This window comes from Falco cherrug, chromosome 3 (assembly GCF_023634085.1).
Source record: "Falco cherrug isolate bFalChe1 chromosome 3, bFalChe1.pri, whole genome shotgun sequence".
Lineage (NCBI taxonomy): Eukaryota > Metazoa > Chordata > Aves > Falconiformes > Falconidae > Falco > Falco cherrug.
The window spans coordinates 47,917,283-47,943,796 of NC_073699.1; the positions used below are offsets into that span (position 1 = coordinate 47,917,283).

Consider the following 26,514-nt stretch of genomic DNA (forward strand, 5'->3'; position numbering starts at 1 on the left):
AGGCATTACGACATGAGGAAGAAAACTTTTTGCTTTTCAAAATTTTTCATAAAACTGTTACTTAACAGCAACTGTAAGGCATATGCAATGGAAATAAAAGAATAAACTGCATTCCCTACAATAGATGACTAACTACCTGAATTAAATCTACAAAGTCACTGCTTAAATTGCCCTCAGTTCTTCACTAAACTCTATTTTGTTCTAACACCCACAGGGAGCTTACCATGTATGTTCAGTGATGATCAGGAAATCTAATATTAGAATACTGTTCTTGCATTACATGTGCCTTAGCCTGTCCTGTGATCCCACATTCTTGCATTGATACATGAAAGCAGGGAATGCATCTCCTTTTCTTTCTGCAGTCCAGTACTAGCTTCTTTACAAACACTTGGCAAAGTAGCACAGGGTTCCTATTAAAGTCCAAAGACAAGTCGGTCATCCCCTAGAAGAAAATAAACACAGTGGAAACTTTCCAAGTAAATACTGGCAAGAAAAAAACTGTAAATACAACAATTAACCTAAGAGAAAGGGCATTTCTACATTCAAAGAAAAGTTGAAAGGAAAACCTAGGATAAACAAGATGACTAAGGAACCTGAGCTTATGCAAGGAAAACTCAGCATAATCACATCAATAGTAGATGCCATTTTTCTTGCATAGAACTAAAACATACAGTTGATTTTAACATAAGCCCAGAAGAGCAGAGCAACAGGAAAACAGCAAGCACTAGAATAGCAGCTAAAGCCATAGGAGCAAAGAACATGCTGAAAGATAGAGCAGAGGTGCCAAATGACAAACCTGCGCCAAGTAGGAGAGAAGGTGCCCTTAGACAAGCAAGGCAGCAAAACCAGAAGAGTCCAGAGAGACATAGCCATAAGGAAAAAGAGGACAACAGCTCCCCAAAAACTGCAGATCAATAAGAAGATCAAATAGAAGCACGGCCAGTGAGGAAGTATTATGGCCAAGTTTGACTAATGAAAGCAAGGAGCTCTGCTCTAAGACAGGGAGAACAGAGAACGTAAGACCTTCAAAAAGGAGCTGTAATAGGAAGTCACTGCAGGATTACATCATTAGACAGATCAGAGACAGAACAAAGGTACTAGAAGAAAACATGTCAGAATGAGAACAGACCAAGGTGCTCAAAACCAATAACAAAGAATTGGTGCCAAATGTGTGTGTGTGTGTGGGGGGGGGGGGGGGGGCAGGCACGTGGGGGGAAGACAGACTGGTATGTAGGAAGTATTGGAAGAAGGTGGCAAGGAGGCAATGCATAAGAAAGTGCCTTTGAATCTATAATGAAAGTTTCTTCTGTTACACACACACAAAAAAAAAGATGTCAGCAAAGTTTCAATTTTACATGCAGAGAAAGTAATTTAAAATAAAAAACCTGATGATCCTGGTTGAAGAGAGTCCATTTCCCTTACCAGCAACAAACTAGAGAACTTGTGACATGGCTTGGAGGCTGCACAGCCATGCTCAGATTGCTGCATCTCAAAAGGTATAGTGTTACACACTCATTCCAATAACAGAACAGGTATGATCAAATCCATTTTGAAATTCAGATGTATAAGGAGAACAGCCAGAAAGAAGAGAAGCAAAAGCATATCTCTATTAGTTACCAGGTCAGGTCGAATAACAAGAGGGAAATTGTGTTTCCATTTATATATAAGGTAAGTGTAAAAATCGCACTAAGCATGGAAATAGGCCTCCAGTGGAAAGAAATAAGACAAGCCAGACAGAGGGAGAAACAGGAAGCCATGAAGTCTTTCCAAAACAGTCTAAATAGAGAGACAACACTTTTACACCATCCTCCACGAGGTCAGCCAGAGTTCTGCCAACTTGATCACAGCAAGTCCTAAAGGATTTCATATGGAATTTGAGCTCACGACAGTGTTTTTTCTGTTTTACCACAGGGTGCAAGCTTTTAAGCCAGGATAACAGAAGGTACTAGAGGTAAGAAAACAGTGTTTCCACTAGACAGCAACACATTTACACTTGTTAGTTCTTTGGTTTAGTTAAAGAATCAATCTTACTTAAGATCAGAGTACCTGTTCAAACTCAGTTTCGTAGTCTTGTATGAGTAAGCATTTCCAAACCCAGGGCTTCAGCTGTCCAGAGTCTTAGATACATGTACTATAGTTAAACCTGCCATGTCACTCAGAGTATATGTTTACATGTCTACAAGTCCCCCCTACCTCCCTGCCAGCAAAGTATCTATTTACTATCCACAGAAGGTACTATTCAGTTCAGACCTGAGTAGTTCAGTTCTATCTGCATCAACCTCTCTAACCTTGTAACAAGCAAGGCCTGCAGATCTGATTTACTACAAGCTTCTGTTGTCAGCAGTAAGTGCAGCAGCAGGCCTAGTGACAGGCTTGTTGGATTTCAGATTTTTAGTTCATGAACAGCCTTATTAAAACTGGGGACACAGACTACAACTCATAAAGATAGTGATAAAATCACACATGGTAAATCCGTACTATTAGGCAGCATAGCTGGATACAAGAAACATGTTGTGCACATACCAGTCTCTCAACCTGTTCCATCCTTAGAACTACGCTGCAATACTCATCAGCCCCCTCTTTTCAAACAGTCTTTCTGTGAGTGCCATTTACTTTCTGTTCAGCATTTCACAGCAAGTTAGTTTCTACATCCAACGTATCTAGACAAAAGTTATGTTAATACCCATGTCTTCCACAGACAGGCAATATGAATAAAACCAAGAGGTTGAATCCTAGAGAGCTCACACATTTCAAAATTTAAGAGCTTATTTTAATCCAAGATTTGGCAACTGTAAAGTCCATTTCATAAGAGGGCAACCTGCTGCTGGTAAGTCTTCACATGTACAGTGAAAAGTCAGTCCGTGCAAGTTTCTAGTCAGTAGGGCTTCCCCATTGATTCCAGTATTTTCTTTCTCTCTTCTGCTGAGGGCATCTCTGGTTTTACACCATTTCTTCTCCTTTGTATCATGATGTTATGCTGAAAATAGAAGAAAGTGACCATGAGAACACAGATTTCTCAGAATTCTCTGCCTCTGAGCTCCAAATAAATAAGATTCTTCAACAGAAGTACTCTTTACATATCAAGAGCCAGATAGTCCTTCTGATTATCAGATATCTTTAGTTAAATACTAGTATATTTTGGTTACCGACTAGTTTACCTTGCTGCTTCAAAAGACAGTGAAATTACAGTATGCACATTATACTATGTCAGACTAACATGCATATAAACAGGCAAATAGTTTTTTGATAGTTTGCACAAGTATTTAATGGCTAAGCGAAAAGATTCTTTACTACTATGACATAATAGCAGATAACAGTTTAACTGCATCTAGATCCTCACGATACTTCCCTACCAGAAGAGAAAAGGAAATAAGGACACCACCAAATAAGAAAGAGCTTTTCCTAAGCTTTATCTTAGGTTAAAGTAAACATGATCGAAACCAATGGAAAAACAGATGACCTTATCTTACTTCAGAATTTTTTTCATTATATCCATTTAAACCCAAAACTTATTACTAGAAATGCCTGACTGAAATTCAGAGGGGGAAACATAGCAGGGACTGCAAGAACACAGACTCACAATCTAAGAGGGTAAACTTCAGAGAAACAAGTGAAGTACTTTGACATGCATCAGTTTGAGTCTCCCAGCTACACATGCCAAGATTACTCTAGGCCTGTAAGTCACTAAAAACCATAGCAGTCAGCACAAGTTGTGAAAGTTCAGAAAGCCGTGTGTCAGAAATGATGTGCTTAGAAAATTTAAAAAAATCTACTGTGCTTACCCAGAATTTTCTGCAGCTTTTGTACTTCAGAAAATAATCAGTACACATATCCTTTTTATAGTTATTGTCGTCCATGCATTTTCTAGAGGCATCTGTTTCCTTTAATAGGGAAAATACTTCAGAGCTGAGGGAAATTAGTGTGCTCTGTGTCTAAAAATTCTAACAAGTCCAACAATATCTATGAAATAGGAGGCAGCTTCTCAGATGAAAGAATTCTATCAAAGAGACCAGAGGAACACCTATCACAAAGGATAATCAGTAATTGCAAGCAATGACTTCATTTAGAGATAACAGACATTAGTACGCTTTGAATTGTAAGGATAGAGTCCACAGAGTAGTTGTTTAAAAGTCTTTTGTGGGTCAGACCAAGCATCTTTGCAAACATCAACCAAGCTTGTCTAACCAGGATTTCAGGCACTGCTTTTAGGGGCAGAAAACTGAAGAGATCGCTATCGGTTGTATTACTCTCATTTATGAGTAATTACTTATTGATATTTCACTTACTATAATGGATGATTTTCACCTTTTCCCATCTTCAGACTCTAAGATCATGCAAAATGCCAATACCAGAAGGCTATCCATAAAAAAACCTACAGAAATTGCATTATTTAACATTGAAACATACAAATAGAAATCACAATTTGGTCATCTTACCGCTATACATGGATTTGTATCATGGTCTCTAAACTGTTGTGCATGCCTGGGCATTGCAGACAGACACTTGTATCTTGGCTAGAAAGAGAAAAGAAGCAGGTTAAGTATCTACTTTTAACAGTAGCTCAGGATTAAGTTTGAACTTCAGCATGTAATAAAGGCCTTCCAGTAACAGCTTGGCCATCTTTAAAAAAACAGCCAAAGACAATCACAACCACTAAATAAATACCTTTTGCAAAAATGTTACCTCAGAAGCACTAACAGCAAGACAGCTCAGGCAAGTTTAGCCTGTCACCAAGCCTGCTTACTCCCTGAATAAATTCCTGCAGAGAATGGAGCCACTGCAGTGACTCTTGTACCAGCCTGTCACATAGTCGAGAAAATGACCGTGTCATGTAGGAGAAACAGCTCTGTAGAAGCTGTTCACAGGCCAACACACTGTAGACACTTCAATTAATAGTGTGTGGGAGCAATGTACAAGTAAACTTTTCCAGATTTGTGCCTAGTCCTTAGCTGGATCACATCTGTATCTTCACTGAGCTTTCCCAGGTGTAACAAGTGCCCAACCATCTGTGGCTGTATCACATTTAACAGAAAAAGAAACTGTTCCACCACAAGGAGGGACCAGACCCACTTACATTCTGTCAATGACAGCTTGAATAACATTTTTCATCAGTTTAGTAGTTTGACGCTGACTCTAGGAACTGTAAGCTTGACAGAGTTCAGTGCCGAGAACCTACACTGATCCAAGACGATGACATCAAGATGAACAGCAGACGCTCGTTCCCTTTACAACTTCCCATATATTGCCTCTGGCACACATATGGCCATGCAGGTATTTGTTCCAAACAAATACTGAATATAACCAAGAATAAATTAATGTTGACCAGATGACTGTTTGAGCCAATGCAAGCAGAAACACAGGAGCGAAGGAGAGAGCTCTTTGCAGCAAGTTAAAGTACAGCTACTGAAGGAAATTGTGAAAGAACATCCTTGATTGATACTGTTGGGATTTTTTTCTTAAAAAACATTGCTTATTCTAAATTTCAACCTGTGTCTGTTCACGTTAGAGATTGCAAACTCAGAAGTCTGCAGTAAAAACCCAGTTTTGTTTGGTACCAGAAAAAAAATAATCAAATACTGCTGTTTAGTAGCTCTCAGACAGAAAACAATGTTTCAAATGAAGGTTCTTTTTTGGGTAAGACAAAGATATTCCAGGCAAATAAACCTTACATCTTACACAAGTATACTCTCCTGATGCTTGGAGTATTTTTTGCGTTCTGCATGGTCATTTTTGGCAAACAGGCCTTTTAAAGAACAGCATCAGGAAACTCCTCCACTTTCCTTTGAGAACTATCCAGTGTTCAAGTTCACTTTACAAGCTAGGCAAATGTTTGCTTTTTTGTGGGTGCAAGAGAATTTTTGATCAGGCACTTCCAACTCAAATGGAAACACAAGCATGTATAACAATAGCATCATCCCAGACTTCAAGGAAGGATGGGGAGGAAAAGAAAACAAAAGCAGCATATCACAATGCCTCATCAAAGTTAGTACCACAGACATGTTTTTCAGAGGTTTGTTTGCATCTGTGTTATAACTCTCTGCTTCACTGACCTCAGAGGTGTAAGTACCACCTAAGCAGACATGCCTCAAGGAGTACAGTGTTGGATTGACTTCAGCCTTACTCCCTGAAAGAGCATTCGCAAGTCACAGGAAGCTTCATCAGCGTTCATTATACAAACTGCAATTAAAGTTTTCAGTCTGGTTACACCACCAGCAGTCTGCAACCATGCCTGGTTTAAGGAACAATGCACACAATACATTAAATACTTACCTAATGAACAGGCAGTTCAGGTTCTCATGAAGCTGCTTAGCTCAAGAGTAGGCAAAGGCTTGAACATGCTTAGTACTACCAAAAAGGTCTGATAGCTCCTGCTCACGTTCCTCTCTCCCCCCATCTCCTAAAGGCTTCCTTTCTTCAGGATTTGCAGCACTACTAGCTAGAAGGGCAGGCAGGTCGCACCAAAGCACTGTGGTGTTGTGATGGAGCGAGCAGTTGGGCAGAAAGCGAGCTTTGCCCTGCACTTTCTACACATGCACAGCCTTCCCTTCCTGCTTTCGGGTGACAGGTCAGAGCCCAACCACAACCAAAGGCTTGTCTATTCCACAGTTCTTAATTATGCTTTAACGCATTAACATTTGTAAACTGTACCACAGAGAAATACGTTTGTTACTAGCGCTCTTCAACCCTAGGGCTTTTTCCGTTCATAATCCATCAGGGTATTTTTCTGCAGGCTCCCTCCCATTGAAAAGTGTTCTTTTTTTTAAATGCATGCATGCATACAGACAGAATTGCTAATTACGCCGCCCTACAGACCAGCTTATTAAACCTTAAACCCCGGCGTGGAGGCCGTGTAGAAACCCCACCGCTTTTATCGCTGTTCGAGCGGCGGGTGGGCGAGGCCGCCGGCGGGCCCGGAAGGCCGGCACGGCCGAGCTGGCCCCCCCCCCCCCCCCTCAGCCCCCAGAGGGTGGCTGGGGGGCACGTCAGGTGCAGGGGGGGGCGGGCGGCCCGGCCGCCACGGGGTGCGGCCCGCCACCCAGCCCTGCCTTCCCTCACGGCGGCAGGGGCCCGGCCGGAGGAGCCCGGCGCCCCGTTCCTGCCGCGCCGCCGCCTCGCGCGGGTAACGGCCCGCGGCCCCAGCGGCCCCCGGCGCCCAACGGCCGGCGCGCGCGCAGCCTCCCCCGAGCACCACCTGCCGCCGGAGCGCGGTGGCCGGGCCCCGCCGCCGGGCCCAGGCAGGGCTCCCGCCGCCCGCAGACGGGCGGCGAAGGGCTGGCGAGCCCTCTCCCCCGCGGCGGGGAAGGGGACGCGGCGCCCGGGCGCAGGCACGGCAGGCGAGCGGGCAGCGCGGGCCGCCGGCGGCACTCACCTCCGTCCCCGGCCGTGTCCGCGGGAGCCCGGGCGGGAGGGGGCAGCCCGTCTCCAATTCGAAAGACGTCAGCGGCTCGGGCAGCCCGCTTAAATACGGGCGCAGCCTACCCCGCTCCCGGCCTCGCGGCTCCCCCCGGCCCAGCGCCGCCGCCGCCCACGCCCCGGCGGCGCTGAGTGGCAAGGCCGGGCCGCCAATGGCGGCGGCGGCGGGTCCGCCCCGGCCTTGAGCGGCGCCTCTTTCCACCAACGGGACGGGCGGCGCGGGCCGCAGGCGCCGGCGGCGGGGCGCGGCCGCGGCCCTGACTGACTGGGGGAGGCGTCCAACCCGCGGTGCGTGTGGGCGGCGGGCGGTGTGGGCGCGGCGTGTGCGGCAGGCTGGGCTGCACCGCAGCGCATACACTACAATGGCTGCTGGAAAGACGGGAAAGCAAACAATTTCCAGGCCCGCCGCGTCCAGCCCGAAATATGGGGAAAAAATTACAGAAAAATCGGAGAACACTGTAAAGGGTGGAAACGGGGCGCAGAGGGGATGCTGAGGCTCCCGCGGTGAGTCTGCTGCGGGTTTGGGGGGCAGGCGCCGGGGTTTAGCAGAGAAATATCAGGGTTATTTAAATTATGAAGGGGGAGGAGGAGAAGGAGGGGGGAGAGGAGAGAGGAGCAGCGAGCAGTGAGGAAAAGTTTGTGTTAACCATCCCTCCCTTCCATCCCCTCTCCCCCCATCTCCCGCAGCCCCCCGCCGCCCCGCGTCGGACCCCCCCGGAGGGGAAAAGCAGGGGAGGGGAGGCGAGGCGAGCGGTGCCCCCCTTCCCCTCCCTCGGAGGGAGAAAGAGATGATTTTCAGAAAAACCTCTCTCAGGAGTTTCCTCCACTCCTCCCCTCCCTCCCCGCGGCGCTATGTTGGTTCGCGAGCGAGCGGGCGAGGCAGCGGTCTGCCCGGGGGACGGCAGGAGGGCGCGGGGTGCCCGCCGCAGACCCCCACGGCGGGCCGGGGCCGCGGCGGCGGCGCGGGGCTGGGGCAGGGGCAGGAGCTGCGCGGCCGCCCCCTCCCCTCCTCGCCTCTCCGGAGCCTGTGCTGTGAATGCAGTGACAGCGGCGAGAGCGGCGAGAGGGAGCGGAAGACATTAGAGACCGCGGTGCCGAAAAATGAGGGAAAAAATTAATATAAATTCGCCCCCCGCCTCAAACCGGCCGAATTTCGCACAGAAATTTCCCCCGTGGACCCGGCTACCCGTGGGGTGTCCCCCGGACCTGGCGGCTGCGTCTTTGGGGGGATCCGGAGTGACTTTGGGGCACTCGACCCCCCTTTCCCGTCGTTTTTCGGACAAAAGTGGTTTTTTTTCGTAATAAAGAAACGAATTTGTCTGCTCGCCCCCTCCGAGTGGCCCAGAAGCTTTCCCCTTCCCCATCGGTGTGTGTTTAGTGCAAAGTGTGAACCCAAGTAAGTGCTGAGTCGTATTGCATTGGGGAGGGGGGTTTGCTAACTGAAAGCAGGAGAGATCCGGAGAGAGAGAGAGCAGGGACAGCTTGTTGTCAGTATCATAAACAACCAAAATGGAGGGAGAACTGAGGCATATAACAAAATAAAAATCAGAAAAAAATGCCAAAAAATACCTAAAAATCGGGGCTGCTCCCCCTTTTCTTCTTCAAGGTAACATAATAAAACCCCTGTCTTCCCGAGACTGTTTTAAGGTTTCAGGGAGCAAGGAGTTAATATTTATTATTTTTTTTTTTGTTGATTAATTCTTTGGAAAGGCGAAAGCCTCTTATAACTCGCCACCGACAATGAGAAAACATGAAAATCCCTTTCAGGAGAGAGAGGTAGGGGGAGATGATAGTGCAGAAAGTGCCTAACTCGGGGGTAATGTGTAGTGATTCTAGATAAGATAAATGCTGTATGTGCTGCTTTATAACTTCCTTTTTTAATGCTTTTTTGTATGTTTGGGGGGTTTGGGGAGATGGGGGCTCTTTTCTTTTCCTCTGTCTTTTTTTCTTTTCTTTTTTTTCTTTTTTCTTTTTTTTTTTTTTTTTTTCCCCAGACCGGAATGTAATGCCTTTGTAGTGTCACTTTCCTGATCTAATTAGGATGTGTGAGGCAAAGAGTAAACCTTTCCGGTTTATAAAGTGCATTTTCGTTGCCTTTGAATTTCAAGTTTTCCTGGTGGCTCCCTCCTCTATTTAAACTGGATTCTTCAGAGTAGTGTGGGGTTGAGGTAATGCTCCATAGGGAAAGCAGAGAGGGCTCAGGGGCAGGGCACCTTTTCTGCGGGTGGTTGCTGATTTCCCTGGCACGTTCAGTTCACCTGTTTGTCTCCTACAAAGAATGTATTCTGCAGTCTCCTCGTTTTATTTATATAAAATAATGATGCCTCATCTCGCCTCACATTGAAGTTAATGCGAAAGTGCTGCTGATGTTGGTTCCACGTGGGATCAGGGACATAGCAGGGCATTTTAAAGAGACAGCTTCTCTTTTCCTGGGGTTATCATCACCTCTGCAGCACCTCTGCCTCTAGCAGAGGGATGGTTCGTTGTTCTTTTCCTTAATGGAAAGGTATCAAATCGGCCCTGGTATGATAAATTAAGGCAGGATAATAGGGGAAAACGTGCAGATTCGTTTGGATCACAGCAATTCTTTTGTGTGTAGCAGGTCTTCAGGGGAGTTTTCTTGGTGTGTTAATTAAAATGCTGTGTTTTGGAGAGCATTTTTTGGAATGGCTGTTGCAGAAATGAAGTAGTCTTGGGTTGTTTAATATTAAAACCTAGTGTTGCTCCGCTAGCTATGAATTCCCTGGGAGGAGACCTATGTGCATAGAGCAAATTCACAGACATTTTGTAAAAGTTGAGAAGTGCATTGTTTTTACTTTGAATAAATTCTGTTTTGTTTGGGACACCTGAGTTTGTTGAAGAGCATTGCAGAGCTTGTGCTATAGTTAAATCTTCTGAACAGTCTGAAAAGGATTGGAAAAATAATGAAAATAACTGTAGGCTTTAATTGGCCAAAGTAGGGACTTTTTACAAGTACACCTTAGCTGTGTAATTGTAACATCACTTGGAAGAATTGCTTCTGGCTTTGTTTAAAAAAAATAATTAAAAAAAAAATAATCCTATACTGCAGTCTGGTTTCGTGTGTATGTGTGCATGTGTGCATGCCTACATGCTTATAGCATGGGTTCTGACTGATACAGGTTTTTGCTTAATTTTTAACTTGTAAATGTTTAACTGTAATGATGTGAAATGCCCTGCTTGTCTCTGTTATCTCCTATGTATTTTAATTTTCAGTGAAATATCCTATTTAAAAAATTAACATCGCCTCTTAGCATGGCAATCTGATATCATTATGAAGAGTTATGATGTTTCCTTTACATGTGCCTTGGTTTTGTAGTCTTTGTATTTAATTCTAGATTAAAAAATGAATACAGGTAATGTGGTTCTTGAGAGGGAAGATGGAATACTGAACTTTTAGGGAGGCTAGTTCAACAAAAGTTTTCTTAGAACTTGTGCAAATCGAGTATCGGTTGCAGTAGCCCTCTGTGTTGAATGGCATGAATTTGAAAATGATCTGTACCTTTCCTGCAAGTGTGACCAAATAAGCTGTTGTGGAGTAGTTGTTGACTAGGATAGTCTTGTGGTTAGAGATTTTGGAAGAAATCTCAAAGTTTTCCAGTGACTCACAGTTGTGAAAATTAAATCACATTAACTACTCTTAGGCTAGAAAAAAAAGGCTCATTAAGGAAGAAGGATTAATCAGTTTGTACAAAGGAATGAAATTGAACATTTTTCTAAAACACTCTTTTATGGTTTGGAAATCTCTTTTATAGTTACCAAGAATTCATACTTTAAAGTTCCTTTCCAAATATGTCTTACAGTGATCTCTTCTTTTTATTGACTGAAGTGAGATTATCCTGAAATGCATAGAAATTTGATAAATTAATAGCAGTACACCATGTGTTGGTGTTTTTAATGTACTGAGATAGATAGATAGTAGTAGATGTGCAGAACTAACTTTAGTAAACTAGTTGGTGGTACTGACAGTATTTAAGAAGTCTTCGAATACTGTGTCTGTGACCATCAGTATGAAGTGTTTAATGTGTTGCTACATTTTTACCTAATTAAGAGTTTCTAAATGATTAATATTGTAACACTGAAAATAGGTATAGGCACTGGTAATAACAACATGAAAGAAGCACATGTTGTGGAGTATCTTTCTTGACTTACAGTTATGTATTACAAAGTAAATTCAGTGTATCCAACCACAGTGCAAAATTCAGGACATAGGGAGGAGAAAAAGCAGAGTGTTCTCACAGAATTTGATACTCTTCTAAACTGGGTTTAATTTTAAGGTATAATCCAGATGATTATGATAATAGCAGAAGATAAATGTTGTTTAGGATTGTTTTTTACAAACTTACTCTTTTTTTGTGGAAAACTGAATTCTTCTTACAGGGATGATGTGGTGTTTAATAAAAATAGAAGTAACTTTCAAAGCTTCCTTACTTCTAAGAATTAAGATAATCTGTGCTATTATATGTTTCTCTGATTCTGTATATGATTCAGTATGATTTTTTCAAGATTTTCTAAAATGAGAACACCTGAGGAAACAAATGCTATGGGCTGTTGTTGCTAAAGTTACCCTACTTTTTGTAGGCAAAGTGGGGAGCTGTAAATGTATTAAAATCCTTCTTAAATACTTATCGATCCTGTTCAATAATGTTTAAAAGTTAATAACTGCAGTATTTACAGCAGTACAGCAAATACAGGAATCTAAACTGACATGCATTCAGCTTTTCTTGAATGCTTAGTTCCAGTGTGTCTCTTAGTGTGTACTTTTCATTTAGTAATTATCCTGGAAAAATAGTTTCCCGATGTAGAACTGTGAAATTTGAATTAAGAAACTTTTAAAAATTTTGTGTAATCCCAAAAGGCACTGCATACAAAGCACAGCCACTTTTAATGGTTGCCCACCTCTGCAGCTAGTAGGTCAAAATGGTGCCCTTAAGTCTCCTTTCAGGGTAGTGCATGTGTTTTAAAATTAATGGGTTAAAGAAGGCACAGCTTATGTTCTAAATAAACCACTGTTTGTAACTCTTCAATGATATTTTGTTAAATGAGATGTTTTACTTCAGAGTCTAAAACATAAGTTTTTAAAATTTTGTATCTATAACCTCTTACATCTTTGCAACCGGGTTTTGTCAGCAAGAACCTTTTGGGAGTGTTCTTGAACAAGTTTATCTGTTTACCAAGGGGAGATATTCTGAAAAATGTGAAATATGTTAAAGCAATTAGACCATTCTCAAATCAGTGTAGAGTTAAAAGGGATCTAGAAGCCATCACCACTGTAGTGACAGAGTACTTGCTTTCAAGAAGATATTCTCCAAATACCTGCTACTAGGGAGGATTTAGCTTGCCTTGCTTTTGAAAGAAACGTGCAGTATCTAGCAGTTGAACTGTTGTTAAGCATCTTTAACCAATTACCAACTGTTTAGGTAGCCTTAAAAAACTATTTAAAAACAATTCAAATATTAGAACAAAGTAACATTTTGTATTGATCAAATGTAAAATATTTATATTTCTGAAGTGTAGGGGATTTTTTTTTTTTGCATTTATCTGAGCATTTGGATGGTAGGGAGTTGTGTATTTTTCTTGCTAAGCAAAATATCATCTCTAGAATTTAATTAAATTTATATTGATTTTTAAATTGTGTGAACTTGTAACTTCAGTGTAAAACATTAACTCTCAATATAATCACTTATACAGCTGCCTATATTTTATTCTTTATTTTTTTAAGGAATATATTGACCCTTTACCTGAAATTGAATAGATTGCAGTTACTAGTGTATTTAAAATGAACAGTTGTCCACCAGACATCAAATGTGAAAAATTCTGATTGTACACAAGTTATGAAAATCTAATACTGAATGGAACAGGTCACCATTACTGCAAGTTCAGTTTTACTTTTATTTAGATTGGCTTGTTAAAGTCTTTTTTGTCTACTTCAGTATCTGTGTTCACCTGTTATTGTCTCATTTTAGAAGGATGAATTAGCAGAAATGAATAGAATTAGAGGGGGGGTTAAATTTTTTTGCAATATATAACATGCTTGTTAAAATACTTAAGTGATACCAGCTCTTAAGGATGGGGCCTTCTCATAGGATATATTGAAATTTTTAATATTTAAATGGACCCTGTATGTCTTGTAAGCACTTACTGTAGGATCATGGCATTAAAATTAACCACCGTATGTACTTGACAGTGAAGAGTGGGAAAGCTTATATAGTTATTCTCATGTTGAAGGAATAAATAAGTTTCTATTAGAGCCTTCTTTGTAATAACTTCTGTCCCTTTCCTAATTCACTTTCTGTCCAGTGTATAGAGATACCTTGTCAAGTACATTAAAATACATGGCCAGAGTGGTGAGCTATTATATGCATGCACAACCCTGGTGGTTTTCATAGAGTTTTGATAGACTTACAAGTGGGCACGAAGTGAGTAGAATGTGGCCCAGTTTGCATGATTTTGTTTTATGTGTTTAAAAGAAAGAAGGACACCACCACCCCCAAACGAAAAAACAGCACTGAACTAGTATAAACTAGTATATGTATGAACTAGTATAAAATCAAAAAGTGAGAAAGATAAACAGATGAATGTAGACAAGTGTGGCTATAATACACAGAACAGTGACTCAAAACTCTGAAGTAAAATAGCTCAAATCAGCTTTGAGAAGTCAAGTGGGAATCAGGAAAGTAAAACCTAGAATTGCCATCAGATGCAATTAAGAAATAACTATGTAAAGGAACTTGGAAGAATGCAAGAAGTGTCTGTTACAGTAAACTGAATTGCTATAATCTTCTTTTGCACTTAATGTGCTAAATTCCTTTCTCAAAGGAGAATATCCCTAGAAATCAGATTAGAAAGTGTTTAAAGGGAATTATTTGTCAAAGTTGTTTTTTTACTAAAGTTAGGATAACTAATAATAATCTCTTCCATATTGCTGTAGATAATGCTTTATTTTATATCATTTAACCATGCAGATTGCACATAGATTTACTTAAATATTGTACAGGTAATTTAACTGGTAGCCTGACACTGTGTATTATTAACTTTCACCCTAAAAGCTTTTCTTCATGGTTATGGGTCACATTATACTTTGAAGACTTCCAAGTCTGAAGTATTTCTCATGAAATAAGGTGTAGATGGTTGATTTTGTCTTACACACATTTACTGTGATTTGCCATGTAATCAAAAAGCAATGAGGATGTCAGAAAACTTATCTTCCCTCTTCATTTATTGAGTATGTATTTGTATACTACAGGGCATCAGATTTATCAGTGTGTAAGTTTTCTAAAAAGCCCTGCAAATCATCTGATTCTGAATTAATGAGATTTCATTACACTAAATGTTGAAATAGCAGAAAGACCCAGTATATGCAAATCATATTTTACTGTCCCAAGTGCTTGTCCTTCTAATAAAACTGTTTATTGTGTGGTATATGTGTTTATCATGATTGTTACATTTATATGTAGTATCAGTGTACACACACACATATATATGTACACATATTTTAAGGGAACATCTGGCTGTTTAGGAAGAACATCATGTCTTTTGAATCAGTTGTGATATAGGTTTTTTAAAGAAGAGACCTTTTTGAAGGCAGAAAGAGAGATTCTGGCAGCTTACTATTAAATTTCAATCAAGCCTGTGTAGTTAGTAATAAAACATTTACAAGTTTGTAAGTGCTAAGTTTCTTCAAACTCTTACTGTCACGTGCGGAATTTTCATTTATACTAATAGTGCATTTACTACATAATAATAGTGCATTTACATAATAATACAGTATTTATCACATGGAACTATAGGTACAATATAAATAGGTAGAAGTAGGAATTGCCTGCAGCTGGTCTTATGTTTTCATAAGATGATACACTACAAAGGTGTAGATTTGTGGCGTTAGCTACTTGTTATCAGTTACCTGTGTTCTTCCCCTCACAAGTACTTTAAGAGGAGTGAGTATTAAACTAAAATAAAACAAACCTAAAAATCCTATCAGTGTTTTGTGCTCTGTTTAAAAGCTAAACATATACATTGTTCGAGCTTATTTTGTTCACTGGAAGTTATTGTGGTCAATACACGCGTAATTTATTTCATTTAGGACACTAGGAAACAGTGAACCATATAGCTTGGAGAAGAGCTTAGACATAGCTGATAACAATAAATGCCACTTAATTCAAATCTGTAGATTTTTTTTCCCTCTGTGACTTGATAGTTTTCTTTAATTCTTTTGAATACTGGGATTGTGTTTAGACTAAACCACTTCTAATTATACCCCAGCACAAACATATAGCTTATGGCTATATTTTAATCAGTTTCAGAAAAAGTAATAAAAATATTATTGCATCTGTCAAAGGATGGTGTTGCTACATGCTATTTTAAATGGCGTTTAAGTACGGTTATAAGCATACCAGTACAATGAAATCAGTTCTATGCCTAAACAACAAAGTTGTATTATTTGTTACTTTAAAAGTTAACCGAGAATCATAATATATTAATTATCCTCATTATTCAGGCTGTTTTTAATATGTGTTGAAATTGCTTTAAAAAGTATATGTGAAATATTTATATCAAACTCATTTAATTTCTCATTACTTGTAAAATGCAGTATTTTCCCTGTTGTAATTTTAAAGGGGTTTTGTCTTAGCAGCATGAGCATATCCTTTTGGATATGCTCTTTTCTGAACTGAACAGTTCTTTCAGGTATTTAAAACTCTTCTGTTCTCTCAAAATGAATGTGTCCCATTAAGTGTTGATGCTGACCATTTTTGTACTACAGAAATTGCGCTGAGGAATAATGTGGAGATAACTTGTGCTATTGATGCTACAAGTATAGAAATTGGGTGTAGAGTAACATGGGAAACTTAATCATAATGGTATTTGGATGATGGGAGCAGTCCCAAACTGGATAAATGTTAAACTAGGCTATGAGGAAAAGATGTCAGGTTTTGCAGCCTTGTAGCATTAGTCAAATATCTGGTATCACTATTTCTCATAAGAAATACTCAAACACACTCCTAGAAGGCAAACATAAATCTAGATTTTACACTTTCAGAAATGATAAACCATGAAATAAGTTTCTTGGAAGAACCAAGAAATTTTAGAGGTCTCCCCTGCAGTATAATACTATTTTACCTTTGAAAACTTGACCACTTCAGACTATTTGAGAACAAGTAAGTTAAGCCCATCTTGGGTAATCCATTTCCATTTCTAGTACAGTTTTTATCTATGCATTGTGTAAAACAAACTTGTTACTTTTCATTATACTTAAATATTTGTACTCAAAGGAAAGTGCATTTAAGCAGTTTTTAAATGCATAGGTTACTTGTTCATTTGGAGTAGAAAGTTGCTTTACTTTGGAGAGGTTGAATATGTATTACCATTTTCTGTTTTTCTGTAGTTTGCCTAGTAAAAATACTGAACATAAAAGGAGACCAGATTTTTCTTCAAGCCTTGAGTGAAAAGGGAGATGTGGTCAGGAAGGGGTTCTGATGGCTTACGTCACTGCTCATCAGTCTCTCACAATATTTAAATCCTATGAATTTGGGATTTCAGTCATGCGGTAATGTTGCAGCCTAAAAACTGGTAACATATTCAGTTATCTTGAGATGAACTCCTCAATTCCTCATTAGGCAGACTGAGTTCCATAAAGGTTTTGTCTGAAAAAGTACTTGAGTATTGTGCTGTTTGTTCCAGTTTTCATCAGGAATCAAGCCGTAGAAAGTCTCTCGACTCTGAGCAAACCCTCAAAGACTTCATGGATGCACTAAACCTCCCCTATTCCTGTCATAGTTTTAGTTGTTAAACTGTGGTTGAACATCAAATAATCCTTTCTGCTAAGCATCTGATTTTATCATAAAGGAAGTAGTTTGATATTTGGTGGAAGTTTTAGCAAAAAGGTTTTATGTAGGTAGCTTACCAAAAAAGCTTAAAGGCAGACAGAAATTTGCCATCGGGTTGCAAGTACTCTGTAACCGTTACGTGTAGTCGTACTTAAATAGCATTTGTTTGTTGAGATAGACTCGTAGTTTGAAGAAGGCAGAGCTTACCTGAGTTATTAATTCTTCTTTCCCAAATATACGTAAAAATTTGCAACCACTTTTGCTGCCAACAGTGCTCTGAAGATTATCCACCCATATCTCTCTTTTGCCCCCAAACTTTTTGTAACTTAGGCCTTTGTAGGAAGGTTAAGAGGTTTAGTGGTAGAGATCATAATGTATTTGTATCCCTCTTTTGAATGTACTGCTACTTAGCAACTTTTTAAAATTCATTATGTGATTTTGTGTTTAGGGGGCACATCTGAGAGAATATGTAGTCGAAAGTATGTATACTCCACCCCAGTGCATGGCAGAGCATAGGCCTGAAGAGCAAGTATTCTAAGTTCTTCCTTTGTGTATTTTTATCCTGGTTATGTGGAGATAAAAATGTATTAATTCCCCCACACACACACACATGCTTGTTGCATTCATTTGTTTAGGAAGTCTCTTTCTTGATATTTTTTTGAGTGTTGCAGTGGCTGGCAAAGTTATTAAATGACCTGAACTACAGAATTTGTAGATGGAAGAAGGAGACCTTTTTTTTTTCCCGTCTGATCTTAACAGGTTATTTGAAAGTTTCCTTGGACTCTTCAACAGTGCTTTGCTGCAAATCAAAACAAATTAAATTGAACAAACAGTCAATAAAAATGTGTGTCCCAGCTTCCTCTGGCAAAGCTTATTAAAATCCAGTTGGATGCTGACAATTCTTTTCACTGTGACCTTCAAGATATTCAGCCTCTGCTTCATGCTTTCCAAATACCAACATTTCCATCTATCAGATTTTAGGTAGTTCATTAGTAAATGTACAGAAGTAACTGTATATTCTGTAGTGCTAACATTTTAAGCTTGTTTCCGAATGAGAGATCTATGTTAAAGTTTAAATGCTTCTTGAGAGAGTGGTATTTTCCCATCTTTTTTTTTTTTTATTGTAACATCCGTTTGAGGTTCTTTCAGATAGCACTCATGAAAAGGAGTGATCTTTCAGGTTGTCAAGAATCAAGCTGTTCAGGGTTTTTTATAGGTTAAAATAAGTATTTTTTTTTAGCACCATTTGGAAACTGTTGGTCATTGAGGGTACAACATGGAACAGTAGAGTCATGTGCTTCTCAGCAGGGGATGCTGCTTAATGATGGAACTGCAGTGTCTTGAAAGTGGGACCTGCAGTGAAGGATTGGTCTCTTTCTACAGTGTGAACAGGGAATTGCTTTACTCTGGCTTTTACAAATAAATTAATTATTTGGAATAAGATCCTTCCTTCACTCACATTTTCATTTTTTCCTGCAGTATCAGAAATGGACACTTCAGGATGATTTTTCCAAGTCTGTCAACTTGAAAGGGGAATTAATGTAACCAAATATGAAGTTAGAGTATTTGAAAAGGACAAAAATCCTTTTACTAAAGATATTGGAAAAATATTTAACTATTTTAAAAGCAAAGGAAAATTACTACTATACTAATCCGATGATATTTTTTGACCTAGTAAATAATACTTAAATGTTGTGGGAGATTCATTTAGCAAGACCTTGGATTTCTCAGTAAGGGAATGTTTGTTATATTAATTTATTTATGAAAATAATACATAATGTACATTTAGAAGAATGTAGTTTTCCGTAACAAAACCACCAAAACTTTATCAAAGAAAAAAAATTTGGTTGTGTCCATATATATCTGTAATTTATTTTTTTTTTTGGGGGGGGGTGGTGGTGTGTGCGGTGAAAAGGTTAGGTACCTAGACATGCATAGGTATTCGGAACCCTACCATGATTATTTCTGGGAGCTGTACAAACATAAAGCTCTTCTACTACATTCAGATAGTGCATGATAAAGTGCTTTCTAAGGTTAATGAGTTTGTTGGCTTTGTGGATTTGAATTCAGAATTAAAAGGGATACATAGAAGAGTGATATGGTACTGATTTAGAAGCGCACAGTATTTTAGTCCAGTGTTGGAAGTGCATATTATAAAACTTGAATGTAAAAGTTACGTGGCTTTGGAGTTGACTTTCTAGTAATGTGGATTGTACCTAGAAAAACAAGTGTTTTGTTTTGTCAGAATGACCATTTCCCTATGGTCATTGGAATCCATTTTAATTGGATTCTGCTCCATGATCTTTTTTTTCTTGTTATTTGCATGGAATTGTGCTCATGCTTTTTCCTCAAAACAAATACAAAGAGCATTATACTCCTGCTGTGATTATTATGCATAACACCTCTGACTCAGCAGATCAAAAGTTATGTTTATTGGAAAACAGAATTAACATTTCATATTTTTTTTAAAGACCACTTAAAAATAGCTGTGTCTAAAGAGTTTATACTTCTAACATGCTCATCCACTAAATCATCATACATCAATCTGTAGGCAATGTTTTTATTCCAGGCAGCTACTTCTTACTAGAGTCCATCTGAAAGGTTTCAGGTTATCACAGAAATATACCCATAAACTTGAACTCTGATGGAGAGAGGCTTCTTTAATAGAATGCATAATACGTGCATTATCAAACTGCAGCCTTTTTTCCAAGAATTGTTTTATATGTTAGCACGGTTTGGCCTGCTTTAAGGCATTCTTGTTATTTGAGAAAAATTGTTGATTAAAAATGGCATATGCAAAAAACCTGTTCTCGGTGTGTGTGGGCAGCAATTCCTAATTTTGATGTAGGATATTGTTTTGTGATAGCCAAATACCTGACTGGAATGCTATACTGATTATGGCAGAGATAGAGTAAAGGAGAATGGGAATTGATGCCAGCTGGATTAGTAGTTTCAGTTGCTAATCTTGCCCCATGTTCCTCTGCCACTTTGTTTGCTTTTTTGATTTTTGCAATTGTATACTGTCGCTGTGTAGAGTCACACAAACGTGGGAAACGGCAATACTGACTTGGCAGAAAATCCGTAAAGTGCAAAAAATACAACAGCAAAATAATAGTTAGGATTTATCTTTTGACTTCAGAAATCTTAGATGTTACTTGTAAGAGCAGTAGATATGTGTCTGTTAGTCTGAAATTTGACATTAGGTTGACTGCCACTGTGTACATCAGTGGCTAGAATATTTTAGGTATTAAACACCAATACAAGGAATTTGCTTATACTTAGTTGAATTACTGTGCAAAGTTTGCTGAAACAGCTTAGAAATAACCATCTTCATTTATTTTTACCAGTGCTTATAATACAAAGTGGTACAACATGAGTGAAAAGTTTAGTTAGTAGTTACTACTTGGTATTCTATTCTGGCTAGGTATGGAGCTGTAGTTAATGTTATCTGACAGATTAGAGTGTTTAACTTGAAAATGTGCTGCTGCTTGACTGGCGAGTCGGGGACGTTGCCTACTGTGATTCCCTCCTGGCAAGAAGTCTGTAAAGACCTTTTCAAGGCAAGCCTGCCTGTATTTGAAACTAATAGGTAAGGTGAGACGCACTGCTTTCTTCTTTAGGCACACTAAAACACCTTTTGTGATTTAGGCCAATATATTTTTAAGCTGGAGAAGTGTGTTTCATATAATCTAAAAGATTCCTCGGTTTTGGTGGCGTTAGCCCTGTACCTTGAAGCATGATTCTGTGGGGGTTTTGTTACGCTGGTAGTCTGTGGACACATACGACCACAGCATAGTATGTCTTATTGTTGATGGCTTCTATATACAACCATCTGCAAAGAACAGTGCCATGATGAGACACAGGGAGCATATAAGGAAAGAAGATAGTGTGTGATATAGAGCAAAATGAAACATTATAGGGCCTACACTGAGGATGCAGTGACAGTCCAAAGAAGATTATCCTCACAGTGTTGTTTTGTGAGGCTATGTACTGTTTGTATGCGACGGTACTTTCTACATATCACCTATAGATTATGTTAAATAAATGAAGTATTTTCAACAAGGAGTTTTATGTATTAGTAGACTGGGGTGCTGCATGGAAGTAACTATGTCAGTCTTTTTGTAAATTGTTTTTAAATAGACTGTTGAATAAGGTGGTGTTCCAAACAGTCACAGTTTAAAATCCTGATAAGGAAGGGATTGTTGTGAAGCGTTTTGTTCCGAAGCTGTGTACTGAATCATCCTGGCAGATGGAGTTCTTCATTCTTCCAGGGCTGGATTTTCACTGAACAATTAGATGAAGTTACCTACATTTGAACTGATTCCTGAAGTTAGCCAAACTAGAGTGAAAACAATAATGCTGAAAAACAGTACATAAACCACACTGTGGAGCTGGGTCATTAACTGCATTAGTAAAAAATACGTTGCTTGCCTCACTGGTGTTAAAAAAAAAATAAATAAGAAAACAACCTAGAGAGTTTTGTATGTGATTAGGATAGGGTATTACTCAATTTATATGTATGGCCAGTGCAGAAACAGAGAATGTCTCTAAATTCAGCAAGTGGCGTGTGTTGCTCTAAAGGCAGCAAGTGACTCATGTGACTGTCTTAGCAGCTGGGCAGCAAGATTAGAGAGCTACTATGTACACATTCCCTTACTGAGGGGTCCAAGCTATTGCTAAATGAAGTTGTATTACTGCCAACCACTGAATAACGGGCATAAGAAAATATAGTAAATAAGTGTGTCACCAGGTTAGTGAAGTAGTTATTTCAGACAGGCATTAAAGTGAAGGAAAAAAACCCCAACTTTTCCGAGATTCATATTTAGAAGATTTTTGTCCTTTTTTTCGAAGACTCAACTTCACGTAAGATTACATGTTAATTGTCCCTTTCAATTTGCAGATTTGCAAAAGTCATCTTGAAATGGCTGTTTCTGACACTGCAGGGAAAAAAATGAGAATGTGAGTGAAGAATCTTATTCCAAAGAACTCATTTATTTGTAAAAGTACTAAAAATATGCTTGTATCATGAAGTATTTTGATTTGAACTGAAATTGGCAAAGCATATACTTCTTGGTCACTTGCTAATTTGAAGACTTATTCATGATGTTATTCCTCATGTATGTCCTAATTATAAGAATTCGTGAGGTTTATTCCAGATTGTCTTTAAGTTTTCCTGGCATGCCAGTATGGATTAGTGGAATATGTATTAATATTTTTTTTTTATGTTTCCCTAATCTAATTTTTTTTACTTTACTCAGACACTTGCTTTTCTTTAAAGTTGCTAAAAAATTGTGAATGCTTTGTCCTTTATATGTGTGCATGTATTTACAGTTACACATTGATATTTCAACTGTTATTTATGGATTTAAACTCCAAAGTGTCACCCTGTCAAACATCTCTTTAAGACTAACACTCTTAAGACCTCCTTTCAGTCTTGAGGACCAAAGGACATATGCTTGACTGTTGCAATCAAGTAAATTGATACAGAAATCAAGAAGACATGACTATGAAGTTCCTTAGTGCTATTCTTAGTGTCAACTTTCAGCCCATAATTATGTTTTTAAGATGAGAGTGTATTTACTGATGAGGAGCTTTTATATTTAAAAAACCAAAACAGATGAGGGGTCAAGCCCATGATAAGTTCCTTATAGTAAAAGAGGACCAGAAAAGTGTGTGTTTCTAGCCATCATCACTGTGTCCCACTGTCCTCAACAACATTAACTGTTTGTTATTCTGCTTCAGGTTTTCTGGATTTCTGATTTCTCTCTTTTCCTGTCTAGTAATGATTTGTTTCCCATCTTGTTACTCTTTGATGTCTGTTCCAAGTTTGTGCCATTTTCCTTAACAATGGTTTTCATTCACGTCTCTAAGAAAAAATGGAGAGCATAAAATAAGGTTGTCCAGGGTTGTCAGTGCTTCTGAAAACTACCTTCTCAAGGTATTTTAATAATATTTCAAAACACCTTGTTGATCTGGCCTTTTTATTTTTGCAAGTGTTTAGATTTCTTCATAATTGCCTCTTATCATTTAGTATTTTGAGATCTTTGATTTATAGGAAATGTTGTTTCATTTTTGTTCTGATTCATCCTGTCCTGAATGTTTCATTACTACTTTTTTTAATGTACCGTTTTCCCATACTAGATTGTTTTTCTACTCTGCTTTCATCATTTTTCAGTCACATATTGCTCATCAGTTGCAAAAGAAAAACGTTTGAAAATGTTTGTGTGCTTATTTCTGCACTGCTTAGTCTGATGGTGCTCTGTAACATAGGAGCACTAGGAAGCAGAGGGATATTTGTGTCTTGGTAAGTAGTTTATAGATAAAGCACTAGCAGATTGTGGCCGAGGATATACCTGCAAAATGTGTCGATCATCTGACTACTTGAAGCTTCAGTGGGTTCTTGTGTGCTGTTTTTAACACATTCCTTGAGATGAACCATAAGAAATGTGCACCTGGTAACAGAGTTTCAGGTCCTGGGTCTTGCTGCACTGTGTGCACCGCAGCAGCTCCTTGGGCTCAGACTTCTCGCCGCCCCCCCACCCCTGGGAAGAACTCTGCCGTAGTGCAGGTTGGGTTGAGCTGCCTCCCTTTCTTCTGCAGTGTGCTGTTTTGAGCACCTTTTGCACAGCTGGAAGAATTATATAAAATAAACAGCTGTCCTGAGAGGATATTTGCGTCAACTTGGACTTTGGCTTGTTTGTTTCTTTCAGCATTACGCCCAAAATTTCTTAGGCACAAATTTGTGCTGCTCCACTGAACTAAAAAGGGAAGTATCATCTCATGGTATTTACTAAAGAGGAAAGCTCTTAAGCTACTTCTAGCCAAAATTACAGTATTTTCTTTAATGAATCTGATTTCCAAGTGGCCAAGGAGAAGCAGCCCATCAAGATCAGCCAAAAATACCTCCTATTTGTGTGAGGTCGCCTCTTATAAGCAGGCATGGTTTAAGAAAGGAATAGGAAAGATTCTTGCTTGATATAGTCCTTCTCCCCCTGCTTCCTCGTGCCATTGTGTTCTTAGGATGGGGAATTATGGTGTTTGCTTCCTAGGACTGTTAGAAAATCATGGATCTTTTGAAGGAAGTTGAGGTGCTGTTTCTGATGCTATTTCTGTCCTTCTGGTGAGAGTTTCACAGCGTTACTGTGGCAGTGTGTGCCACCTGCCCAATATGCTTTCCTTTTGCAGGAAGACCTACAACTAAGAATAAAAAATGTTTTGGGGAAAGTTTGCAGCTCTTTTTTAAAAAGCTCAGCCTGTGCTCTCTGGCAGCGTTTCTTAGGGCTGGAGTTGCAGTCTCCTGGTTTCCCTTGCACCAGGACCAGGGGAGGCCTGGCAAGTTAGCTGGAAGTTGAGAGCTGATCAGAAGTGACTCTTCAGGTCTTCAGTTTCAGATATGATGTTGGTATTTGGTTCTTTTAAGGAGTGACAAGCTTCCCAGTGATGAGAGAATTTCAGTGCCTTTGGAAAGACAGAAATCTTCGTTCTAGTATCCTCTGAGAAAGCAAGCCTTCTAGGGCAAGCTGAAAAGTAAAGCATGGGAAGGATCGGAGCCCAGATAACTGAAGCACTCTTCTCCAGTAACTATAGATACTGTGGTCTTTCACAGGAGAGCAGTGGACAGGAAGAATGTTTGTTTCTAAGCACTGATGACCGGGTAAGAATAAATAGAACTAAAGGAGGCTCTCGGAGTTGTGTTGCTTTGTTCATGTCTTAAAAAAAAAAAAAAAAAAGCAGCATCCATTTTTAGGATTCCATGTACTAGAGGCTGAAAAGGAAAACACAGCAGGCATCTGTCCTTCCCCTAAGAAGCTTACAGTGTTACTTGAAGGAGGAGAACTGAGACATGTGGAAAGGAAAGGGGAAAAAGCAGTTAAAGTACTTGTGGTTGCATATATGCACCCTGTTTAATTTTGTGTGCTAATTTAACAACAGTGGCTGACACTACTGTTTTTAAATAAAAAAGTAAATTCAGCTGTCCCTCATTTACACAAAGCCAAATTATGTTCCTCTCAGTCATCGCCATGGGCACTCCTATGCTATCCTACTTTTCAGGCCCTGGATCACTGAAGGCAAATACCCAGTGGGATGCTAGTTCTCAAAACTGTATGTATCCTGCAGATGGGAGTTCGCAAGCCAGTTTGCTGGCTGGAAACTTATGCATGGATCTTGACAATGGAACATATTTATACAGAGTTCTGGTATGCTCTCTAGCACATTTGATGTTTTGCCTCAGGCTCTGGATACTTTGAGAAATCCTACCCTACAATCACAGTCCATACCCTTGTGAAATACCTAGCTGCTTGTACATGGTTTCTGACGCTTGCGATGGAGAGACACTACTTGCCCAACCTGCATCATGACACTTGTACTGTAAGCACCTTGATAGGAAAGCCTGCAGTGCATGCTCAGGATAAAATGCAGAGTGAGAATAAAATAAATGGCTCTTACAGTTTTTCTGAGGGTTGCTTTTTTAAGAATCAAGTTTCTGTGGCATTTTTTGGGAGAACCTGTTTTGAGATTACTAGGCCAAGTTTTTCAAAACAATTGTCTTCATAATCTGTTTAGAACACAGCTTTCACTGCCTTCCACTGCAGCTGCAGGCACTAAGTGTTTCTGCAAATCACTCCTTGTAGACCCATGCCAAGGACCTGGAAAATTAATGACCTCTTCTGTTGCATTCAATTTAAGTGACACAGAGATCTCTAGTAGAATCCGAGTCCTCTAGGACAATATTCAATTATCTGGCTCAAAATATTGGTTTATGAATGGCTAAGGAGCTTGTGGAATAAATAATCAAGAAATTGGCCAAATTTGGGTAAAATCACAGCTCTACCACTATCCCTGTGTAATTTCAAGTCTCCATCCCAAGGGGCAGGGATTCAAAACTCTAGGAAAAGGAAAAGTAGGAAAAGTCTGTCAGAATCTTTTGACACAGGCAAAACCTTTTTTTCCATTAACCTTTATTTTTTTTTAAATGGCTGTACTGTTTTGAATGAATAAAAAGTGAAGAAACAAAACACTGAAGCAGACACTAACCTGTAAAATTTCAGCCCAAACGGCAGTCTGGCAAAGTTGTAAGTTGTCTTATGTAGAGGGGTTTGTCTTATAATGGCAAGTGTTTGGCAGCATGGTGAAATGTGATCCTACTCATTCTGCCAGTAGTAAAATATGCTGGGTTTGAGTTAGCATTTGTACCTACTGACAACAGTGCCAGTTCTTGTGTAAATTAACAGAGGAATTGTCCTGCTTTCAAATCAAG

General features: G+C 39.5%; 2 protein-coding genes across 12 annotated transcripts in view; one reads left to right on the forward strand and one right to left on the reverse strand.

Annotated features, from left to right (window-relative positions):
- Positions 1-7,555, reverse strand: part of CHCHD7 (coiled-coil-helix-coiled-coil-helix domain containing 7) — a 12,028-nt gene extending 4,473 nt beyond the window's left edge. Inside the window, exons 1-5 of one of the 8 annotated variants that reach the window (XM_055705375.1) lie at positions 7,370-7,503; positions 4,437-4,514; positions 3,783-3,881; positions 2,846-2,977; positions 224-410 (exon numbers count right to left, since the gene is read on the reverse strand). In XM_055705375.1, the coding sequence (XP_055561350.1) occupies positions 2,876-2,977; positions 3,783-3,881; positions 4,437-4,490 (255 nt within the window). In that variant the 5' untranslated portion in view covers positions 4,491-4,514; positions 7,370-7,503 and the 3' untranslated portion in view covers positions 224-410; positions 2,846-2,875. Of the gene's footprint in view, positions 1-223; positions 2,978-3,782; positions 3,882-4,436; positions 4,515-6,050; positions 6,178-6,270; positions 6,467-7,369 lie in introns of those variants that run through there. The other 7 variants (XM_055705373.1, XM_055705374.1, XM_055705372.1 and 4 more) reach the window with 7 other exon arrangements.
- A 134-nt stretch (positions 7,556-7,689) lies between these two features.
- PLAG1 (PLAG1 zinc finger) overlaps positions 7,690-26,514 on the forward strand; it is a 52,645-nt gene continuing 33,820 nt past the window's right edge. Inside the window, exons 1-2 of one of the 4 annotated variants that reach the window (XM_027811088.2) lie at positions 7,804-7,917; positions 22,156-22,214. The gene's annotated coding sequence lies outside the window, so the exon portion shown is untranslated. Of the gene's footprint in view, positions 7,918-8,451; positions 9,190-22,155; positions 22,215-26,514 lie in introns of those variants that run through there. The other 3 variants (XM_014283255.3, XM_055705366.1, XM_027811089.2) reach the window with 3 other exon arrangements.